This window comes from Oryctolagus cuniculus, chromosome 21 (assembly GCF_051225735.1).
Source record: "Oryctolagus cuniculus isolate XC-2025 breed Fujian yellow rabbit chromosome 21, ASM5122573v1, whole genome shotgun sequence".
Lineage (NCBI taxonomy): Eukaryota > Metazoa > Chordata > Mammalia > Lagomorpha > Leporidae > Oryctolagus > Oryctolagus cuniculus.
In genome coordinates, this window is record NC_142887.1 from 34,995,864 (window position 1) to 35,012,790 (window position 16,927).

At 53.7% G+C, this 16,927-nt stretch overlaps 1 protein-coding gene across 14 annotated transcripts in view; it reads left to right on the forward strand.

Annotated features, from left to right (window-relative positions):
- The window catches only part of GNB1L (G protein subunit beta 1 like), an 84,307-nt gene that overhangs the window by 20,910 nt on the left and 46,470 nt on the right, over positions 1 to 16,927 (forward strand). For 12 of the 14 annotated variants that reach the window (XM_051837283.3, XM_089323592.1, XM_089323586.1 and 9 more), the window contains 2 exons: positions 15,012 to 15,169; positions 15,510 to 15,635. In XM_051837283.3, coding sequence (XP_051693243.3) covers positions 15,039 to 15,169; positions 15,510 to 15,635 — 257 coding nt within the window. In that variant the 5' untranslated portion in view covers positions 15,012 to 15,038. The remainder of the gene's footprint in view (positions 1 to 15,011; positions 15,170 to 15,509; positions 15,636 to 16,927) is intronic. The other 2 variants (XM_089323587.1, XM_089323585.1) reach the window with 1 other exon arrangement.

Here is a 16,927-nt window from a genome sequence, read left to right on the forward strand (position 1 = left end):
TTCTTAGGGATAGAGAACTGTGTCCGTCTTACACGAATTTAAGGTTTGTTTTATGACCTGGGTGTGGCCTGTCTTGATGGAGAGGAAAGTTTCCTGGTGGGGTCTGGTGTTGTGGGGGTGGGTAGTGTTGTCGAGGTCGTCTGTGACCCTCAGGAGTTGGTTAAGCATCCACCTGTAATTGTGTATGTGTTTCTACTTTCAGTTCTGTCACTTCTTCATCCATGCAGTTTGAAATTCTGAAAATGTACTTTTATGTCTTCTTGATGGGCTGATGCCTTTTTTTATGTCTCCTTGGCACTATTATATAAACATTTCTTCTTCTGAAGTCTACTTTGATTAACACATTCCAGGTGCTTTTATTTGTATAACATCTTTATAATCTTTTTGACTTTTTTAACTCACACTTTTACACTTAGACTGGATTTCATCTAGATAACTTAAAACTGGATTTTTTTTTTTTTTTCCAGAAAAAGCTTAATGTTGGGGCTCAGGATGAACACGTTGTGTTTACATTTGTTGTAATAATTGATCTGGTTGTGCTTAGGTCAAATATTTCTGTCTCTTTTTCTTTACTTTTTTGTTCTTCTTTGCTCCCTTTCATGTCTTTCCAGCTATTTAGATATTTTTAAGTACGATGTTTTGATTTTTCTATTGGTTTGTTGGCTCGCTTTATTTTGTTATTTTAATGGCTGTACTGGGGGTTACAGTATGCATGTTTAGCCCTTCACAGTCTTATTTTTTTTTTAGGTTTATTTATTTATTTGAGTGGCAGGGAAAGAGAGTGATCTTTCATCTCCTGGAATGGAATGGCCGAGCTGGGCTGCTCCAAAGGTCTCCCACGAGGTTACAGGGGCCCAAGCACTTGGGCCATCCTCCACTGCTTTCCCAGGCACATTAGCAAGGAGCTAGATTGGAAGTGGAGCAGCTGGAACTCAAACCAGCGCCCATATAAGGTGCCGGCATTGCAACCAACACCTCTGCCCACCCCACCGCACCACAATGCCCCCCTCTTCCCAGTCTTTTTAGCCTAAATTTTTCATGTGAAATGTGGAAGTCCTGCAACCACACAGGTCCCTTTACCCTCCTGTGATTATGTCACAGCTGTCATTGAAGATGCCGCAGTTAATGGTTTATCCCAGCTGCTCCACTTCTGACCCAGCTCCCTGCTAATGGCCTGGGAAAAGCAGCAAAAGATGAGTAAAGTCTTTGGGCCCCTGCACCCATGTGGGAGGCTCAGATGAAGCTCCTGGCTGTAGCCATCTGGGGAGTGAATCAGTGGGTGGAAGATCTGTCTGCCCCTCTCTCTAACTCTGACCTTTAAAGGGCGAAATGTTTTTCAAGAAATGTCTTATATTCTCTGTGTGGTTAGCGTTCCCCTTTCTCTGCCTTTCTGGCATTCCACCTCTGTCCAGTATGGTTTCTTTGGAGCCTGAGGGCTTCTTCAGCATTTGTTCAGTGTGCTGCTGATGGCAGGACACCAGGGCTTGTCCCCCAAGTATCTGTGTAGCCCTCACTTCCCAGTGGGCCATTTGCTGAATACAGAATTCACAATACTTTAATGTGTCTCCTGTTACTAGAACAACATGCCCAGAGCAGGCTGACTTGACAAAGGAAATGGGTTCATGTAGTTCAGTCTTGGAGGCTGAAAAATCTAAGACTGGGCAACCGCAGGGCTGGGCCTCCATGGTTTCCTAACAGCACGTGGCTTTGCGGTAGTTGAAGGAGGGATCCCACTGCCAGACGGGAAGCGAGAGCTGTCCATCCCTGGCTCCCTCCTCAGTAGCAACCTGTTCCCAAATGAGTGCTCTGGGGGCCGGCACTGTGGCATAGTAGGCCAAGCCTGCACCTGTGGCACCAGCTTCCCACATGGGCACCAGTTCATGTCTAGTTGCTTCTATTCCAATCCAGCTCTCTGCTTATGGCCTGGAGAAGCAGTGGAGGATGGCCCAAGTGCTTGGGCCCTTGCATCTATGTGGGAGACCCAGAACTGGCTCCTGGCTCCTGGCTTTGGATCAGCTCAGCTCTGGCCATTGGGGCCATCCTGAGAGTGAACCAGCAGATGGAAGACCTGTCTGTCTTTGCCTCCCTCTGTAACTCTACCTCTCAACTAAATAAAATCTTTTTTTTTTTTTTTTTTTTTTTTTGACAGGCAGAGTGGACAGTGAGAGAGACAGAGAGAAAGGTCTTCCTTTACCGTTGGTTCACCCCTCAAATGGCCGCTACGGCCGGTGCACCGCGCTGATCCAATGGCAGGAGCCAGGTGCTTCTCCTGGTCTCCCATGGGGTGCAGGGCCCAAGCACCTGGACCATCCTCCACTGCACTCCCGGGCCACAGCAGAGAGCTGGCCTGGAAGAGGGGCAACCGGGACAGAATCCGGCGCTCTGACCGGGACTAGAACCCGGTGTGCCGGCGCCGCAAGGCGGAGGATTAGCCTATTGAGCCTAAATAAAATCTTTAGAAAACAAAACAAACTTGCACTAGGATGAGGGTGCCACCTGCGGCTAGGCCCCACCTCAGCCACACTGGGAACTAAAGCTTGCAGCACAGGCGCTCCCGGAGGGCAGGCAGAGTCCACAGCGCAGCAGGTGCCCTGGTCCCCAGGGTGCCTGACTGTAGGTGGGCTTGGGCGAGTGCATGTGAGGAAAGGTGCTCTCCACACAGAACCGCTCATTGAGTTCTTGAGTGTGAATGTTTTTTGCTTTCCCTAAATGGGTGAGGTTTCAGGCATTACGCATTCAAGGACCTTTCCTGTTCCAGTCCCTCTTCTCGACTTGCACTCCTTTGTCTGGGATGTTCTGTCTCAGGCTGCTCTTCTGCAGGTCCCTGGTGCACTGGTCGCATGGCTCGGTCTTGCTCTTCTTCCACTGAATGGTCCCTGTAGATCCGTCTTCACGTTTGCGCCTCTGTCGTCTCCCACTGCCTCCTCAGAGTCGTGTGTGCGTTTGTTTCTGACATCTTTTCTGCCACGTCCACGTTTTGTGAAGAGTAACTCCTGTTCTCAGCCAAGGATGTTTTCCCTCCCATTCATTTCAAGCGTGTTTACCTTTGCCTCATGGAGCAGAGTCGTAGGAGCTGCTTGGGAGTCTTTATCTGATCCGTGAGACATCTGACTCGTCTCAAGGCTGGCATCTGGGGGCTGCCTTTCCCCTCCCGGGACCCGGCCCCGTTTTCCTGTGTTTGTGTGTTGAGTGATCTTGCGTTGGATCCCAGACGCGCCCCAGGTTCCATATGACATGGGGGTCCTCTGGACAGTGTCGAGGTCTGTGTTAGCACTCAGTCCACCCAGCTAGATGCGTATCGCCCGTTCCGTCTCGCCCTCGACGGGCTCTGGCGGGCTCTGGTTTTACTCTCATTTCCATCTCCCCAGTGTGTGGTTCTGTCCCACACATCAGCTGCTTTCAGGACTCGGCCAGAGACCTGAGCAGCCATTTCCGGTCCCTGGTCAGTTTCTTGGAGTGGATGGCGCTTTGGGTCTGTCCCCTGCCTTCGCACCTCAGCAGTGAGCCTGGTGCCTCACAGGATTGGGGACCTTTGTCTTGGGTTTCCCACTCTGCAGAGCACCCTCCAACACACACACACACACACACACACACACGCCCCATTTCCGTTTTGCAGGGCCTCTTTGCTTGGTTTCTCTGGCCTGAAAGGGTTCTCTAATGGTTACTGTGTTGTAAAGTGAACCCTCAGGATTTCCCCTCACATTCTTCGAACCATAGGAGCCTTTCCCCACCCCCACCCCTGCTCCAGAAATTAGGCCTTTGTGTTCAAGTTGTAGCTCTGGGGCCAGGACACTCGCAGCTGTGACAACCACTCCAGAACTCCTGCTTGCCTCTAGAATCTGCTCTAGCTGTGCCTTTTTCAGACAGGGCTGGACTTTTTTTTTTTTTTTTTTTTTTTTTTTTTTTTTTTTTTTTTTGACAGGCAGAGTGGACAGTGAGATAGAGAGAAAGGTCTTCCTTTGCCTTTGGTTCACCCTCCAATGGCTGCCGTGCTGCGGCCGGTGCACTGCGCTGATCCAATGGCAGGAACCAGGTACTTATCCTGGTCTCCCATGGGGTGCAGGGCCCAAGCACTTGGGCCATCCTCCACTGCACTCTCGGGCCACAACAGAGAGCTGGCCTGGAAGAGGGGCAACCGGGACAGAATCCGGCGCCCTGACCAGGACTAGTGCCAGCGCCGCAAGGCGGAGGATTAGCCTAGTGAGCCGCGGCACCAGCCTGGGCTGGACTTTGTGATTTCTCCACCTGGCGATGGGGATGGCGTGAAAGCAGCGTGCACTGAGTGGGACCCACACTTTGGGATTGAATTCTGATCTTTTCCCAGGCTGACAATGTGTCCTCCAGTCCTCTCTCCCAGCGCTGGGCCGTGGCTGGAGCTCCAGTTGCCAGTCAGCCCGTGGCTGTGAGGGATAGCAGCAGAGGCCCTGTGCTGTGCTGTGCTGTGCTGTGTCGCCACGCTAGGCTGGTGGGTTGGTTTGGTGGGTTCAGATCACCTGTATTTGCTGTTTGTATCTTGTCCAGAGTTTTAGTTGCAGTTTGCCTGAGAGAGGGAGGCTGGAGTGAGCTTTGTCCTGGCCTTGTGTCCATGAGGGCAGTTGAGGGTAAGCGTCTTTCCTTTTTTAAAGATTCACTTACTGGTGCTGGTGCTGTGACATAGCAATTAAAGCCGCCGCCTGCAATGCTGGCATCCCATGTAGGCGCCAGTTCAAGTCCTGGCTGTTCCACTTCTGATCCAGCTCCATGCTAATGGCCTGGGAAAGGCAGTGGAGAATGGTCTAAGTGTTTGGGACCTAGGAGAGGAAGAGAAGAGACCTTCCATCCGCTGGTTCATTTCCCAGATGGTCCTAAATGGCCAGCACTGGGCCAAGCTGAAGCCAGGAGCTTCATGGGTAGCAGGGGCCCAAGCACTTCAGCCATCTCTGGCTGCTTTTTCCAGGCCATTAAGAGGGAGCTGGATGGAGAGTACCAGCACCCATATGGGATGCCGGCGCTGCAGGCCATGGTCTTACTCCAGTACACCACAGCACTTTTTACTGCTTTATACAGCCATTTTACTGCTTTTTTAGGTGAATTGTCTTTTACTCATTTTTTTTTTTAAGACCATTAGGTCTTTAATCTCTCCTTAAACTTGAAAAGTTTATATGTATTTTAAATAGTTTTTTTGGTCTTTTTTTTTTTTTTTGCCATGTAAATTTTAAAAGATGTTTTTTATTTTTATCTAATCAGATTTCTCAACTTTTATTGCATTGAAATTGTGAGTGATAGCAAACCTTTCCTAAAACCAAGTGATAAAGCAACTCCCCCGTGTTTTCTGCTGGTACTTACGTGGTTTTCGTTTTCTACATATTGGTCCCAGATCCGTGTGGGTTGCGTTGTTGTATATGGTGTACGCCCTGACTGTGAGACTGGGAGCTGGTTCCATCATCTCCCAAGTGACCAACCAGCTCAGTCCATTTTTCCCCCCGTGATGGGAGGTGCCCCTCTTCTCCCTATGAAACTCCCAGAATCCCTGCATTTGTCCCTGGGCTTTCCGTTTGGTGCTGGGTCTGGCCAACCTGTACCCCCTAAAGGTTCTAGTGCAGTGTGGAGAGGGCCAGCCTTTTTTCTGGCTTTTGGTGTGTTTTTCTGGGCATTCTGTATTCCTGTGTTTGTCTGAGTGAATGTTACCATCAACTTGTCTGACTCCGTAAAAAAGCCTGCTAGAGTTTCTGTTAGGGTTCTGTTAAATTCATATGCCTAACCTCGGAAGAAAAGAGCATTGTGTATTGTTGAATTGCATTTGCCAAGAACAAAGCAATCTTTTCCTTCAAGTCCACTCATATGTCTTTCAGGGGTATTTAAAAATTTCTTTCGAGAAGATTTTACATATTTTGTTAAATTCATTCCTGCATATTTAATCATCTTTCTCATAAATGGAAATTTTTTGGTTAAGATGTATTTATTTGAGAGGTGGAATTAGAGCTTTCATCAGCTTGTTCACGCCCCAAGTGGCCACAACAGCCAGGAGTTTAATCTGGGTTTCCATGTGAGTAAGGGGCCCAAACACTTGGGCCGTCTTCCGCTGCTTTCCCAGGCGCATTAGCAGGGAGCTGGATGGGAAGTGGAGCAGCCGGGACTGGAAGTGGAGCCCAGATGGGATGCTGGCGTCATAGGTGGTGACACCACTAAACTACAACAGGAATGGAATTTTCTGTGGCTAGTGTTTGTGTTTATGAAAACTATCCAACTTATTTTTGTTTTTTATCCTGTTCCCATATTGCAGGTTTTTTTTTTTTTTTTTAATTATTACCTACGGCTCTCCGCATATGCCATCATATAATCTAGAAGGTATTTCAGTGGCTTCGTCCTCAATTAATGTTTCTCTACTTGGTTCTCCCTGTTGATAGCTTTGGCTTAACCCCTCAGCACAGTATTCACGGTAGTGATAGTGGGTGTTGAGTTCCTCCTGAAAAGGAATGCCTCGGCTTCAGGACCAAGTGGGATGCCTGTGTGTGTTTAAATCGTTTCTAAAGAATCCATCAGGGGCCAGCACCATGGCTAACATGAGTTAAAGCCCCAGCCTGCAGTGCCGGCATCCCATATGGGTGCCAGTTCAAGTCTCACTGCTCCTTTTCCGATCTAGCTCTCTGCTATGGCCTGGGAAAGCAGTGGAAGATGGCCCAAGTCCTTGGGCCCCTGCACCCGTATGGGAGACCTGGAAGAAGCTCCTGGCTCCTGGCTTAGGATCAGCTCTGCTCTGGCCGTTGCAGTCATTTGGGGAGTGAACCAGTGGAATGGAGGACCTCTCTCTCTCTCTGGCTCTACCTCTCTCTGTAATTTTGTCTTTCAAATAAATAAAATCAATTTAAAAAAATAAATCCATCAACTTCTGTTTACATTTGAATAAAAAGTGGATATTAAGAGTTGTCAGATGCTTTTTCTGCCTCTGAGGAGATAATGGCCTGCTTTGTCTCCTTTGATCTGGTGACACTAATGGATTTCCCAATTGAACCAACCTTGCATTTCCTGGCTAAATTCTGCTTGGTCATCATGTATTAATTTCCTATGTGGGTGCCGGTGCTGTGGGTCACTTGGTTAATCCTCCGCCTGCAGCACCGGCATCCATATGGGCCCCGAGTTCTAGTCCTGGTTGCTCCTCTTCTAGTCCAGCTCTCTGCTGTGGCCCAGGAGGGCAGTGGAGGATGACCCAAGTCCTTGGGCCCTGCACCCGCATGGGAGACCAGGAAGAAGCTCCTGGCTTTGGATCGGCACAGCGCCAGCCATTGTGGCCACTTGGGGAGTGAAACAATGGAAGGAAGATCTTTCTCTCTGTCTCTCTCTCACTATCTATGACTCTACCTGTCCAAAAAAAAAAAATTTTCCTATGTGATAATGGATCCTGTTTCTTTCTATTTTTTTTTTTTAATATTTATTTATTTACTTGAAAGAGAGTTACACAGAGGAGAGGCAGAGGGAGAGGTCTTCCATCCTCTGGTTCACTCTTCAGCTGCAATGGCCGGAACTGCGCCGATCTGAAGCCGGAGCCTCCTCAGGGTCTCCCATGTGGGTGCAGTGACCCAAGGACTTGGGCCATCCTCCACTGCTTTCTCAGGCCATAGCAAAAAACTGGGTAGGAAGTGGAGCAGCTGGGATGTGAACCGGCACCCATATGGGATGCTGGCACTGCAGGCGACAGCTTTACCTGCTACGCCACAGTGCCAGCCCCTCCTGTTTCACTCAGTTTTTGTGAGATACTCAACTGATACTCACCTATACTTCTGATGAGAGCTGTAAACGTATCAGACATTGTGGTGTGAAGTGTTCGTGGTCATTTTTTAATGTTTGTGGTTTCAGTAATTCTTATTTTACCTAAGTTTTTTTTTAAAGATTTATTTATTTATTTATTTATTTGAAAATCAGGATTACAGAGAGAGAGGAGAGGCAAAGGGAGAGACAGGACTTCCATCCAGTGGTTCACTCCCCAATTGGCCGCAACGGCCGGATCTGCGCCAGTCTGAAGCCAGGAGCCAGGAGCTTCTTCCAGGTCTCCTGTGCGAGTGCAAGGGCAAGGACTTGGACCATCTTCTGCTTTCCCAGGCCATAGCAGAGAGCTGGACAGGAAGTGGAACAGCTGGGACTCAACTGGCACCCACTCAACTGGCACTGCAGACAGCGGCTTTACCCATTATGCCACAGCATCAGGCCCCTTAAGAGTTGTTTAATAAATAGTTTTTAAGGCCTTTTTTTTTTTTTTTTTTTTTGACAGGCAGAGTTAGAGAAAGGTCTTCATTCTGTTGGTTCACCCCCAAAATGGCTACTACGGCCGGTGCGCTGCAGCTGGTGCACGCCGCGCTGATCTGAAGTTAGGAGCCAGGTGTTTCCTCCTGGTCTCCCATGCGGGTGCAGGGCCCAAGCACCTGGGCCATCCTCCACTGCACTCCTGGGCCACAGCAGAGAGCTGGCCTGGAAGAGGAGCAACCGGGACTAGAACCTAGGGTGCCGGCGCCACAGGTGGAAGATTAGCCTAGTGAGCTGCGGTGCCAGCCTAATAGTTTTTAATTTCTAGTGGACTGGGCCTTTGTGTTATCTCATGGCTTTCTGATTTAATTCTGTAGCCATAGAATATTGTGTATAATATTTCTTTTTGAAAATTACTGATGTTTCCTTGTGACCCAATATGCCGTCAGTTTTTACATGCATCCCATGTGCCCCTGAGAAAAGGGGGTGGCCTGTTTCCAGAGGGCAAAGTCCCATCTAGATGGTGCTGTCCATTGGTTACTCATGTTTGGGTCTCCTGGCTTCGTCTGCTTGCTCTGGCTGGTACTGAGAGTAGGATGTCACATTGTCCAATCCCTGGTTGGTTTCTGTGATTCATATTCAAAGTCAGTGAGTAGATTATCCAACAGGTAACTTGTGAGTATTTTCTCTGGCTGTAGCCTCATATATATATACATATATGTGTGTGTGTGTGTGTGTGTGTGTGTGTGTGTGTGTGTATAGTCATTAATGTTTGGTTCTTCTACCCTGGAGACTGCCGCCAGTTGGACAGACTGTTTAATTTCTTTGCTGACCTGCTAGGAGTGTAATCATATCACATTGTGGCTTTGACAGGGCATTTCCGAGATTATTAATTAAGCCAAACAGTTTTCCGTGTGTTTATTGGACATGGATGTTGCCTGTCGATGTCTTCCGTTCATTTTCCTTTCTGGTGTTTGCTTTCCTGCTCTATCCGTCGGCCTGTGTTTGGCTACAAGTCCGCTGGGGCTCATCCCCCTCCCCTCCCGCCCCCTTCCCTCCCCTTCCCCCACCGCGTACTTCTGCTTTAACCTACCAAGAAGTTACCAGGTATAGCATCGAAAGTGCCTGTGCATCCTTGGCTGCGGGCACCGGGTGTTTCTGCACATCACGCTTTGCTTTGCCTGCGCCTGCGCGCTGTCATCAAGAGACCGATGGACAGTTACTCACAGGTGGAGTCAGGGCACAGAGGGAGTTTGGGGAAAGGACATGGAGAATGCGTATTATGAAAAAAATGTGCCTGGATTCAAAGGTTTCTTGTAGCACCATAAACCTCCTTTCATCCCAGTTTTCCATGAGCTTTGTGAAATACCCTTGTATGGAGGTAGCGGTTAAGGGAAATTTTCTGGGGCTGACATTGTGGTTTAGCAAGTTAAGCCGCCGCCTACAACGCTAGCCAGCTCCAGACCTGGCTGCTCCGCTTCGATCTAGCTCCCTGCTGATGCACCTGGGAAAGCAGCAGAAGATGGCCCAAAGGCTTGGGCTCCTGCACCCATGTGGAAGACTTGGAAGAAACTCTGGGCTCCTGGCTTCAGACTGGCCCAGCCCAGCCATTGTCACCTGGCAGTGAACCAGTGGATAGAAGCTCGCTCGCGTGCGCTCGCTCTCGCTCGCTCGCTCTCGCTCTCTCTCTGCTTTTCAAATTTTTAAAATTTCTTTCTGGAACATTTGAGAACAGATCGTAGACGTTAGGACATCTCGCCCCTAAATGTTTTAGCATGTCTCTTAGGTTTAAGGACTTTTTTTTTTTAAAGATTTGTTTATTTATTTGAAAGGAAGAGTTACAGAGAGGTCTTCCATCTGCTGGTTCACCCCCACAATGGCCACAGTGGCTGGAGCTGGGCAAATCCAAAGCCAGGAGCCAGGAGCTTCTTCCGGGTCTCCCACGTGGGTGCAGGGGCCCAAGCACTTGGGCCATCTTCTACTGCTTTTCCAGGCCATCAGCAGGGAGCTGGATTGGACGTGGAGCAGCCGGGACTCAAACTGGTGCCCATATGGGATGCCACAGGCAGCAACTTTACCCGCTATGCCATAGTACGGCCTCCAAGGGGCTGTACAAACCTTTCCAAGAAGGTTTGTAACTCCACGTGATCTGCAGCCTAGCCAGATCTCCGTGAATGTTCCCCACGCACTCGCAGCCCAGGATCTGAGGTCCATGTGTTGTGTGTGGCTCTGAGGCTCCTTCAGTCTCTGACTGTGGAAGCGTCACCCTGCTGTGCTTCTGTTACTTGCCTCAGCCCTGACCTGTTGTCTCGTCTGGGTGTGGCCCGTTCCTGGACAGGCAGTGCTGGGGGCCGCGTCTTCCTGTTGAATCACATCAGGAGGTAGTCATGCGGGCTTCTGTGACCGGTGAAGGTGGTGAGAGCCAGCTGTCTCCGTTGTAAGGGAGCATTTTCCTCTTGTGATTAATGGTACTCTGGGGAGTGAAACTTTGGCAGGATGCATACCTTCTCCCAACAACAGTCCTCCAGGACAAACCCAAAGGGGTTTTCTTTAAAGATTTATTTACTTGAAACGCAGTTAGAGATCTTCCATCCGCTGGTTCACTTCCTAAATGGGTGCAATGGCCAGGGCTGGGCCAGGGTGAAGCCAGGAGCCAGGAGCTTCTTCCCGGTCTCCCATATGGGTGCAGGGACCCAAGAACTTGGGCCGTCTTGTGCTGCTTTCCCGGGTGCATCAGCAGGGAGCTGGGTTGGAAGAGGGACTGGGACTCAACCGGCGCCCATGTGGGATGCCACAGCGCCGGCCCCGACGTGCCCGCTGCCTTACCGTGTCAGCTCCCTCAGAACTACGCGGCATCCACATTTTATGCACCTAGGAGGCTTTGCCCATGGGCCTCCCGCTGCGTGCTCCTGCTGGTGCCTGTGCTCCTGGTGCCGTGGTTCCTCGTGTGTTTTTGTGAGATGCCTCTCTGCCAACTCTGGACTCAGTCCCGGGGTGAAGGTGAGCCCCTCCTGGGAAGATGGACTGAGGTGTGGGGGATGTCAATGGCAGCAGAAACCCGAGGGCCTGAGGCTGAGCCCCCAGTCCTGTCCTTATCGGGGCTTTCCTGGGAGAGCAGTCACCGCAAGAGGCCTCCAAGCTTTGCCTTATGTCTCCTGGAGGACATCAGAACCAATTCGTTCCCTCGTCCAGCACAAGCCCAGGCAGGAGCCAGCTGCTGGCTTCGCAGGCCTCATGAGGTTGCAGCATTATTATTATTATTATTATTATTACTACTACTACTACCATTATTACTATTAGTGCTCTCATCCGGTTCACTCCCCGAATCTGCAATGGCTGGGACTGAGCTGGGGCTGAAGCCACAAACGACAAACAGTCCAGGTCTCCTAGTGGCTTGAGCCGTCAGCACTGCCTCCCAGGGTCTGTGTTAGGAGGAAGCAGGAGTCAGGTCAGGTTCCCCAGCATAGCGTGTGGGCATCCTCACTACAGTTTTAATCACTAGGCCAAGCGCCTGCTCCCCGTCCCCACCCCCGGCTGGATTTTTATGTAGTATTGTTCTCTAAAGTTTCCATACTTTTTTTTTTTTTTTGCCAATTCAGCAATGGCTTTGACATTTTAAAAGATTTTTTAGTTTATTTTTTTCAATGTGAAGGACAGAGGGACAAAGCAGTCGACTTTCGGGGTCACTCCCCAGATGGCCACGGCAGCCGGGACTGGGCTGGACCCAGGTGGCAGGGAACGAAGTACTTGACATCACCCGCAGTTTTCCGGGCACATGAGCCAGGAGCCTGATCGGAAGCAGAGCACCCAGGACTTGAACCTGCGCATCCTGTACGGGATCCTGGCATTGTTGGCAGCGCCCACAACGACCATCTTTGAAGTTTGTTTTTTGTTTCATCAGCACTGGGGGCAGGGTTGTCCATGGCATCCCTCCTGAAAAGCACCCGTGCCCTTGAGCAATGCCCAGGTCTCCGGAGAGCCTGTCCCAGCATTCTCACCCACCCAGGAGGACCCAGGGGGCTGGGGCAGGCGGGGCAGTGCCCAGGCTGTGCCGGCTGGTGGCTCCCCTGCTCCGCTCCTCTGCTCTGCCGAAGTGTTCAGTGAACAGTGGTCCTGCAGTCTTGGCGCCAGCAGCTGCTAGCCCTGCTCATTTGCCTTGAATCACGTGTGGGTTCCGTGTGCCCTGCAGGCCATGGGCAGGTCTGTGCCAGCGCCCAGGTGTTGCATGCCCACTCTGCTACCCCCACAAGGGGTGCCCTCGGATACCTGCGGCTGCTCTGCCTACCTGGTGGGTGAGCGTGTGCCACCTCGTTGCCTAGGGCACTGCCTGGTGGGGCAGCGTGGACGGGGAACACTGCCATCGTCACTTTGTGTGCTGAGTCCAGGAGCCCCGCAGGGTTTTTGGGGAGGGGTGCGTTTATAGCATCTTCTGGAAGAGCTCTTGGTTACGCCGAATGTGTCAGATTGTCTTAACTTTTGAAAGAACGGGTCTGGCTCTGACATCTCCAGGAGCGGGCAGTACACGTGTGGTGCCATGGTGGATCCCGTCTCCTTTCCTTTGCCCCAACGTTGCCGTGAGGCGGGTCCCGCACATCCCTCACTCTGGGGGCTGCGGCCTCTGCTCTGGGCGGCCCAGCGCCAGGGGAGATAGGATAATGCGATTATTCTCAATTAGATTAATAAAGAATAATTAGGTGTCATAAATCAAGCACTCCTAGGATATTGTCATGGGAAAAATATGCAGCTAGAATTAATTAGTTCTCAAATAAAGCGTTTATTTTAATTGCTTGCAATGATGGAGGCCTTAATTGGCGATGCATCATTCTGGCCTGAGTTGAGGGGTTGTTGTAACGACGTGACGGGTTTGTTCCCCGCCGTCCTGGGGGAAGACAATAGCAGGGGGCCTCGATTTCATCGCCTCAGTGGGCCTCTGCGGCTTCCCGCCAGGCTGCAGGCAGGTGGCAGGTGTGGGCTGGGCTTCAGCTGGCACCGCCCCTGTGTGTGTGTGTGTGTGTGTGTGTGTGTGTGTGTGAGCTCTTGCACATGTGTGGTCATGAACATGTGTGTGTTCCTGTCTGAGGACACAGGTGTGTGTGTAGGCGTGCGTGGGTGTAAAATGGGCACATGTGTGCACCTCTGTGAGTGCTGGGTGTGCCGTGTCTGGCCTGCACATGGGAGCCTGTGGAGGTGGTTGTCAGACTCCGTTGCCCACACCAGCCTTGTGGGAGGCCCCAGCCTGGACTTGAGTTGAGGGACATCAGCCGATCCTGCCTTCTGGGGCTCCTGGGGTGGGGCCCTGCAGCCCTGTGCCCTAGCCCAGCTGCCACTCTGTCCTGGCAGGCTCAGCGCAGGCAGGCAGCGTTCCCCAGGCTAGTGTGCCCGAGGGCAGCCTTGGAGCGTCCGGTGCCCTGGCCTGGTGACACCTGCAGGAGACTGACCTTCAGCGACCAGGGCCGGGGCTGGCAGGAGGCCGCCCTTGCATCTGGGGAGGGTCAGTTCTGGCTTTTAGCCAAAGGGGGGAGAGGCTGTTAGGCAGAAACACTCTCCCCCACCCAACCATGAATAAAGGGAAGAACGGGACAGCCTCCTCACTGGGGAGGAGCTTCCCCTGCCGCGGCCCCTGCTGTGTGGCCCCAGGCCTCTGCCACCCCCTCCTCCCCAGTCCACCTGCCCGAGCCCCTGGTGGTCTCGGAACTTGGCTCCGGGCTCCGCCTGCCCTCTGAGCTCTGCCAGCCATTCTCCTTGACAGGCATCTCCTAGGCATTCGGAACCTTCTGCTCCTGTCATCGGCTGCTGCCTGTCTGTCCAGGAGAGGCGGGGCAACGGGTGGACGTGGTGTGGGAGGTGGGTGGGTGGGGCTGAAGGAGTGCCCGCTGGAAGGCCATGCTCTCTTGCCTGTGCACCTGCGTGGCGTCCACCCTCAGCCTGGAGCCCCTCCCTCCCACCTCCACTTGGTCTTCAGCCCCGGCCCCTCCTGCCTATCTTTGCTGCTGGTCTTTGAGCCACCCCAGCTGGCAGGTGGCCCTCAGAGCAGGCTGCTCCTGGCCCAGGCCCCTTGGGGGTGCCAGGAGGGGTGCTGCAGGATTAAGTGGGTGGGGTGGGCTCAGCGGGGACACTGGGGAGTCGCTGCTGCAGGGTGGAGTGGACTCCATGCAGCAGGCCTTGAGCAAAGGTCACGTGATCTGGGGAGCAGCCCTGTGAGAGTGACCAGGGGATCAGACTGGCGACACACCAGTGTGCTGGACAGCCTGCCCCTTGGTGGCAGCACACAGGCTAACAGTGCTGTAACAGTTAGAGATTGTGGTGGTGGAGGACCCAGCGGGGCTGCTGGCTGCACAAGTGGGGAGGGCCTGCCTCCCCTCCACCTCCTGCCCAGGGGCCGCCACATCCCCCCATCCGTGCAGCGTGCAGCGTGAGTGAGTCTTGTGCGTGCCTGGGAGCTGGCCTGCCCACGTCAAGGATAGGGGCTGGGGGGAGCCCTAGAGCAGCCTGGACAGGTGTGGATGCTGCTGTCCCTCCTGGGGAGGTGTAGGTTGGGACCCGGGTCAGGGACCGGTTGGGTGCAGAGGCTGACGGGGGAGGGGAGGCACGGGCATCCAGGGAGGGCTCCCGGATTTCCACTGGGAGCAGGGATCAGAAGAGGCCGGCAGCTGGGAGAAGGTGCTCGTGGCGCCACCCTGCTGCTGGTGCAGGGGTCTCCCCCACCCTGCCTCTCTGTCCCCACCCCAGGAGGGCTGGGGCTCTGAGCAGTGTCTCACACACCTGTGTGCCAGCACTCACACATCCTACCTCAGCCCCCAGGTGTCTGCACGCTGCCCGCCATGGCGGCCCCTGGCCACCCGCCGCCACCGCCAGACCCCCAGTTTGTCCTCCGAGGCACCCAGGCAGCAGTGCATGCCCTGCACTTCCACGGAGCCGACGAGGTTCAGGGGCACCCGCTTCTCTTCTCGGGGTGAGTAGCTGCCTCAGGCCTGATCCCAGAGCGAGGCGGAGGCTAGGGTGGTGGCTAGCGAGAGCCCGATGGACACGCTGAGCCCTGGAGTGCTCTGCTTGGAGCTGCAGAGGCACAGCCTGAAGTGCGGGTGCCGACTGAGCCCCTGGGGTCTGCATGCGCCCTGCCTCCTCCTGCTCTGGAGAGCAGTGGCTGCTGCCGAGCCTGGGAGGGCGGCCTCCTGCCCGTCTCGCCCTTGGGTCCAGGGTAGAGCTCCCCCAGGCGAAGCGCCCATGTCCATCAGCTGTTGGCCGCAGAAGGCAGCGCCCGGCCCCTCCCATGCATGTCTTGGCTCCTACAGGTGTCAGAGTGGCCTGGTGCACATCTGGAGTCTGCGGACACGGAGACCCGAGGCCATCCTGGACGGCCACGGGGGCCAGTGTGTGACCTGGCTGCACACGCTGCCCCAGGGGCACCAGCTCCTCAGGTGGGTCCAAGGGGAACCAGGAGTTCTGAGGGAGGCCTGTGGCTCCATCTTGGTGGCTGGAGGTTGGGGCAGGGAGGGGAAGGGGCCAGAGGGCCCACCCAGGTTGGCCATGCTGCATGTCCCCTTGCAGCCCCCTGTGGCACTGGGGAGTGGGCGGGGCTGACAGCAGAGTGTGCCCCTTGCCTGGGTTGGCACGGCCCACCTGCCTGTTCTCAGCACTGTTGTGTGTGACTGAGCCACAGCGCATGAGGTACCAGGCACCATGCTCTACTTTTTATTTGTTTTGAGATTTAATTTTTTATTTATTCGAAAGGCAGAGTTACAGAGAGAGGAGGAGAGACAGGTCTTTCATCCACTGGTTCACTCCCCAAATGACCACAATGACTGGGGCTGGGCCAGGCCAGAGCCAGGAGCCAGGAGCTTCTTCCAGGTCTCCCACGTGGGTGCAGGGGCCCAAGCACTTGGGCCATCTTCTACTGCTTTCCCAGATAATAGCTGAGAGCTGGATCAGAAGTGGAGCAGCCCGGACTCAAACCGGCATCCGTATGGGATACTGGGATGCGGGCACTGCAGGTGGAGGCTTTAGCCACTACACCACAACGGCCTACTTCAGTGTGGTTCTGGGCAGCTGTGGTGAGGGGTCCTGCTCCCCATCAGCTCCCTGCAGCATCCCCTGTGATCTCTGCTGGTCCAGGCTCCCTCTGAGGGTGCCTGCGTGCATGTGCACATGTGTACACGCATGTGCATGTGTGCTTCCTGTCCCCCACAGATCGCCTGGATATCAACTTGTGTAGGCACTGGCCCAGCATCCGTTTAGCTCACCCTTTTCTGGGGCCCTTGGCCGTCCCGAGGCAGCACATGTGGCAGGTGCTGGCTGCTGGCCCCCATGGCCTCTGTGAATCCGTGGCGCCCCCGGATGGGGGCCTGCTGAGAAGCACCTGAGCAGACACGGGTGCTGTGCCTGGGAGCCAGTGCTGGGCTGCAGCGCCAGCAGAGCCCCGGGTGCTGCCAGGCCTGCTGCTGCCCCTCTGGGGGCCTGCACGCCTCCCATTCAGAGCAGGCACGTGCTGCCGCCCTCCCGGCTCAGCTCCAGAAGGGCAGGCCTGTTCCGCTCCAGACCCAGCGCCTGGGGTTCCTGGGCACTGGGGATCAGATCCCTGGCAGACCAGGCCTGTCTGGCCCCCACCCCATCTAGACGGCACTTCCTGTGCCAGACTCAGATGGTACCCTCCCCCCACCTGAAGACAGCTGTCAGGTGGCAAGGGGCGAGCATTGTTTGGGGGTCCCTGGGT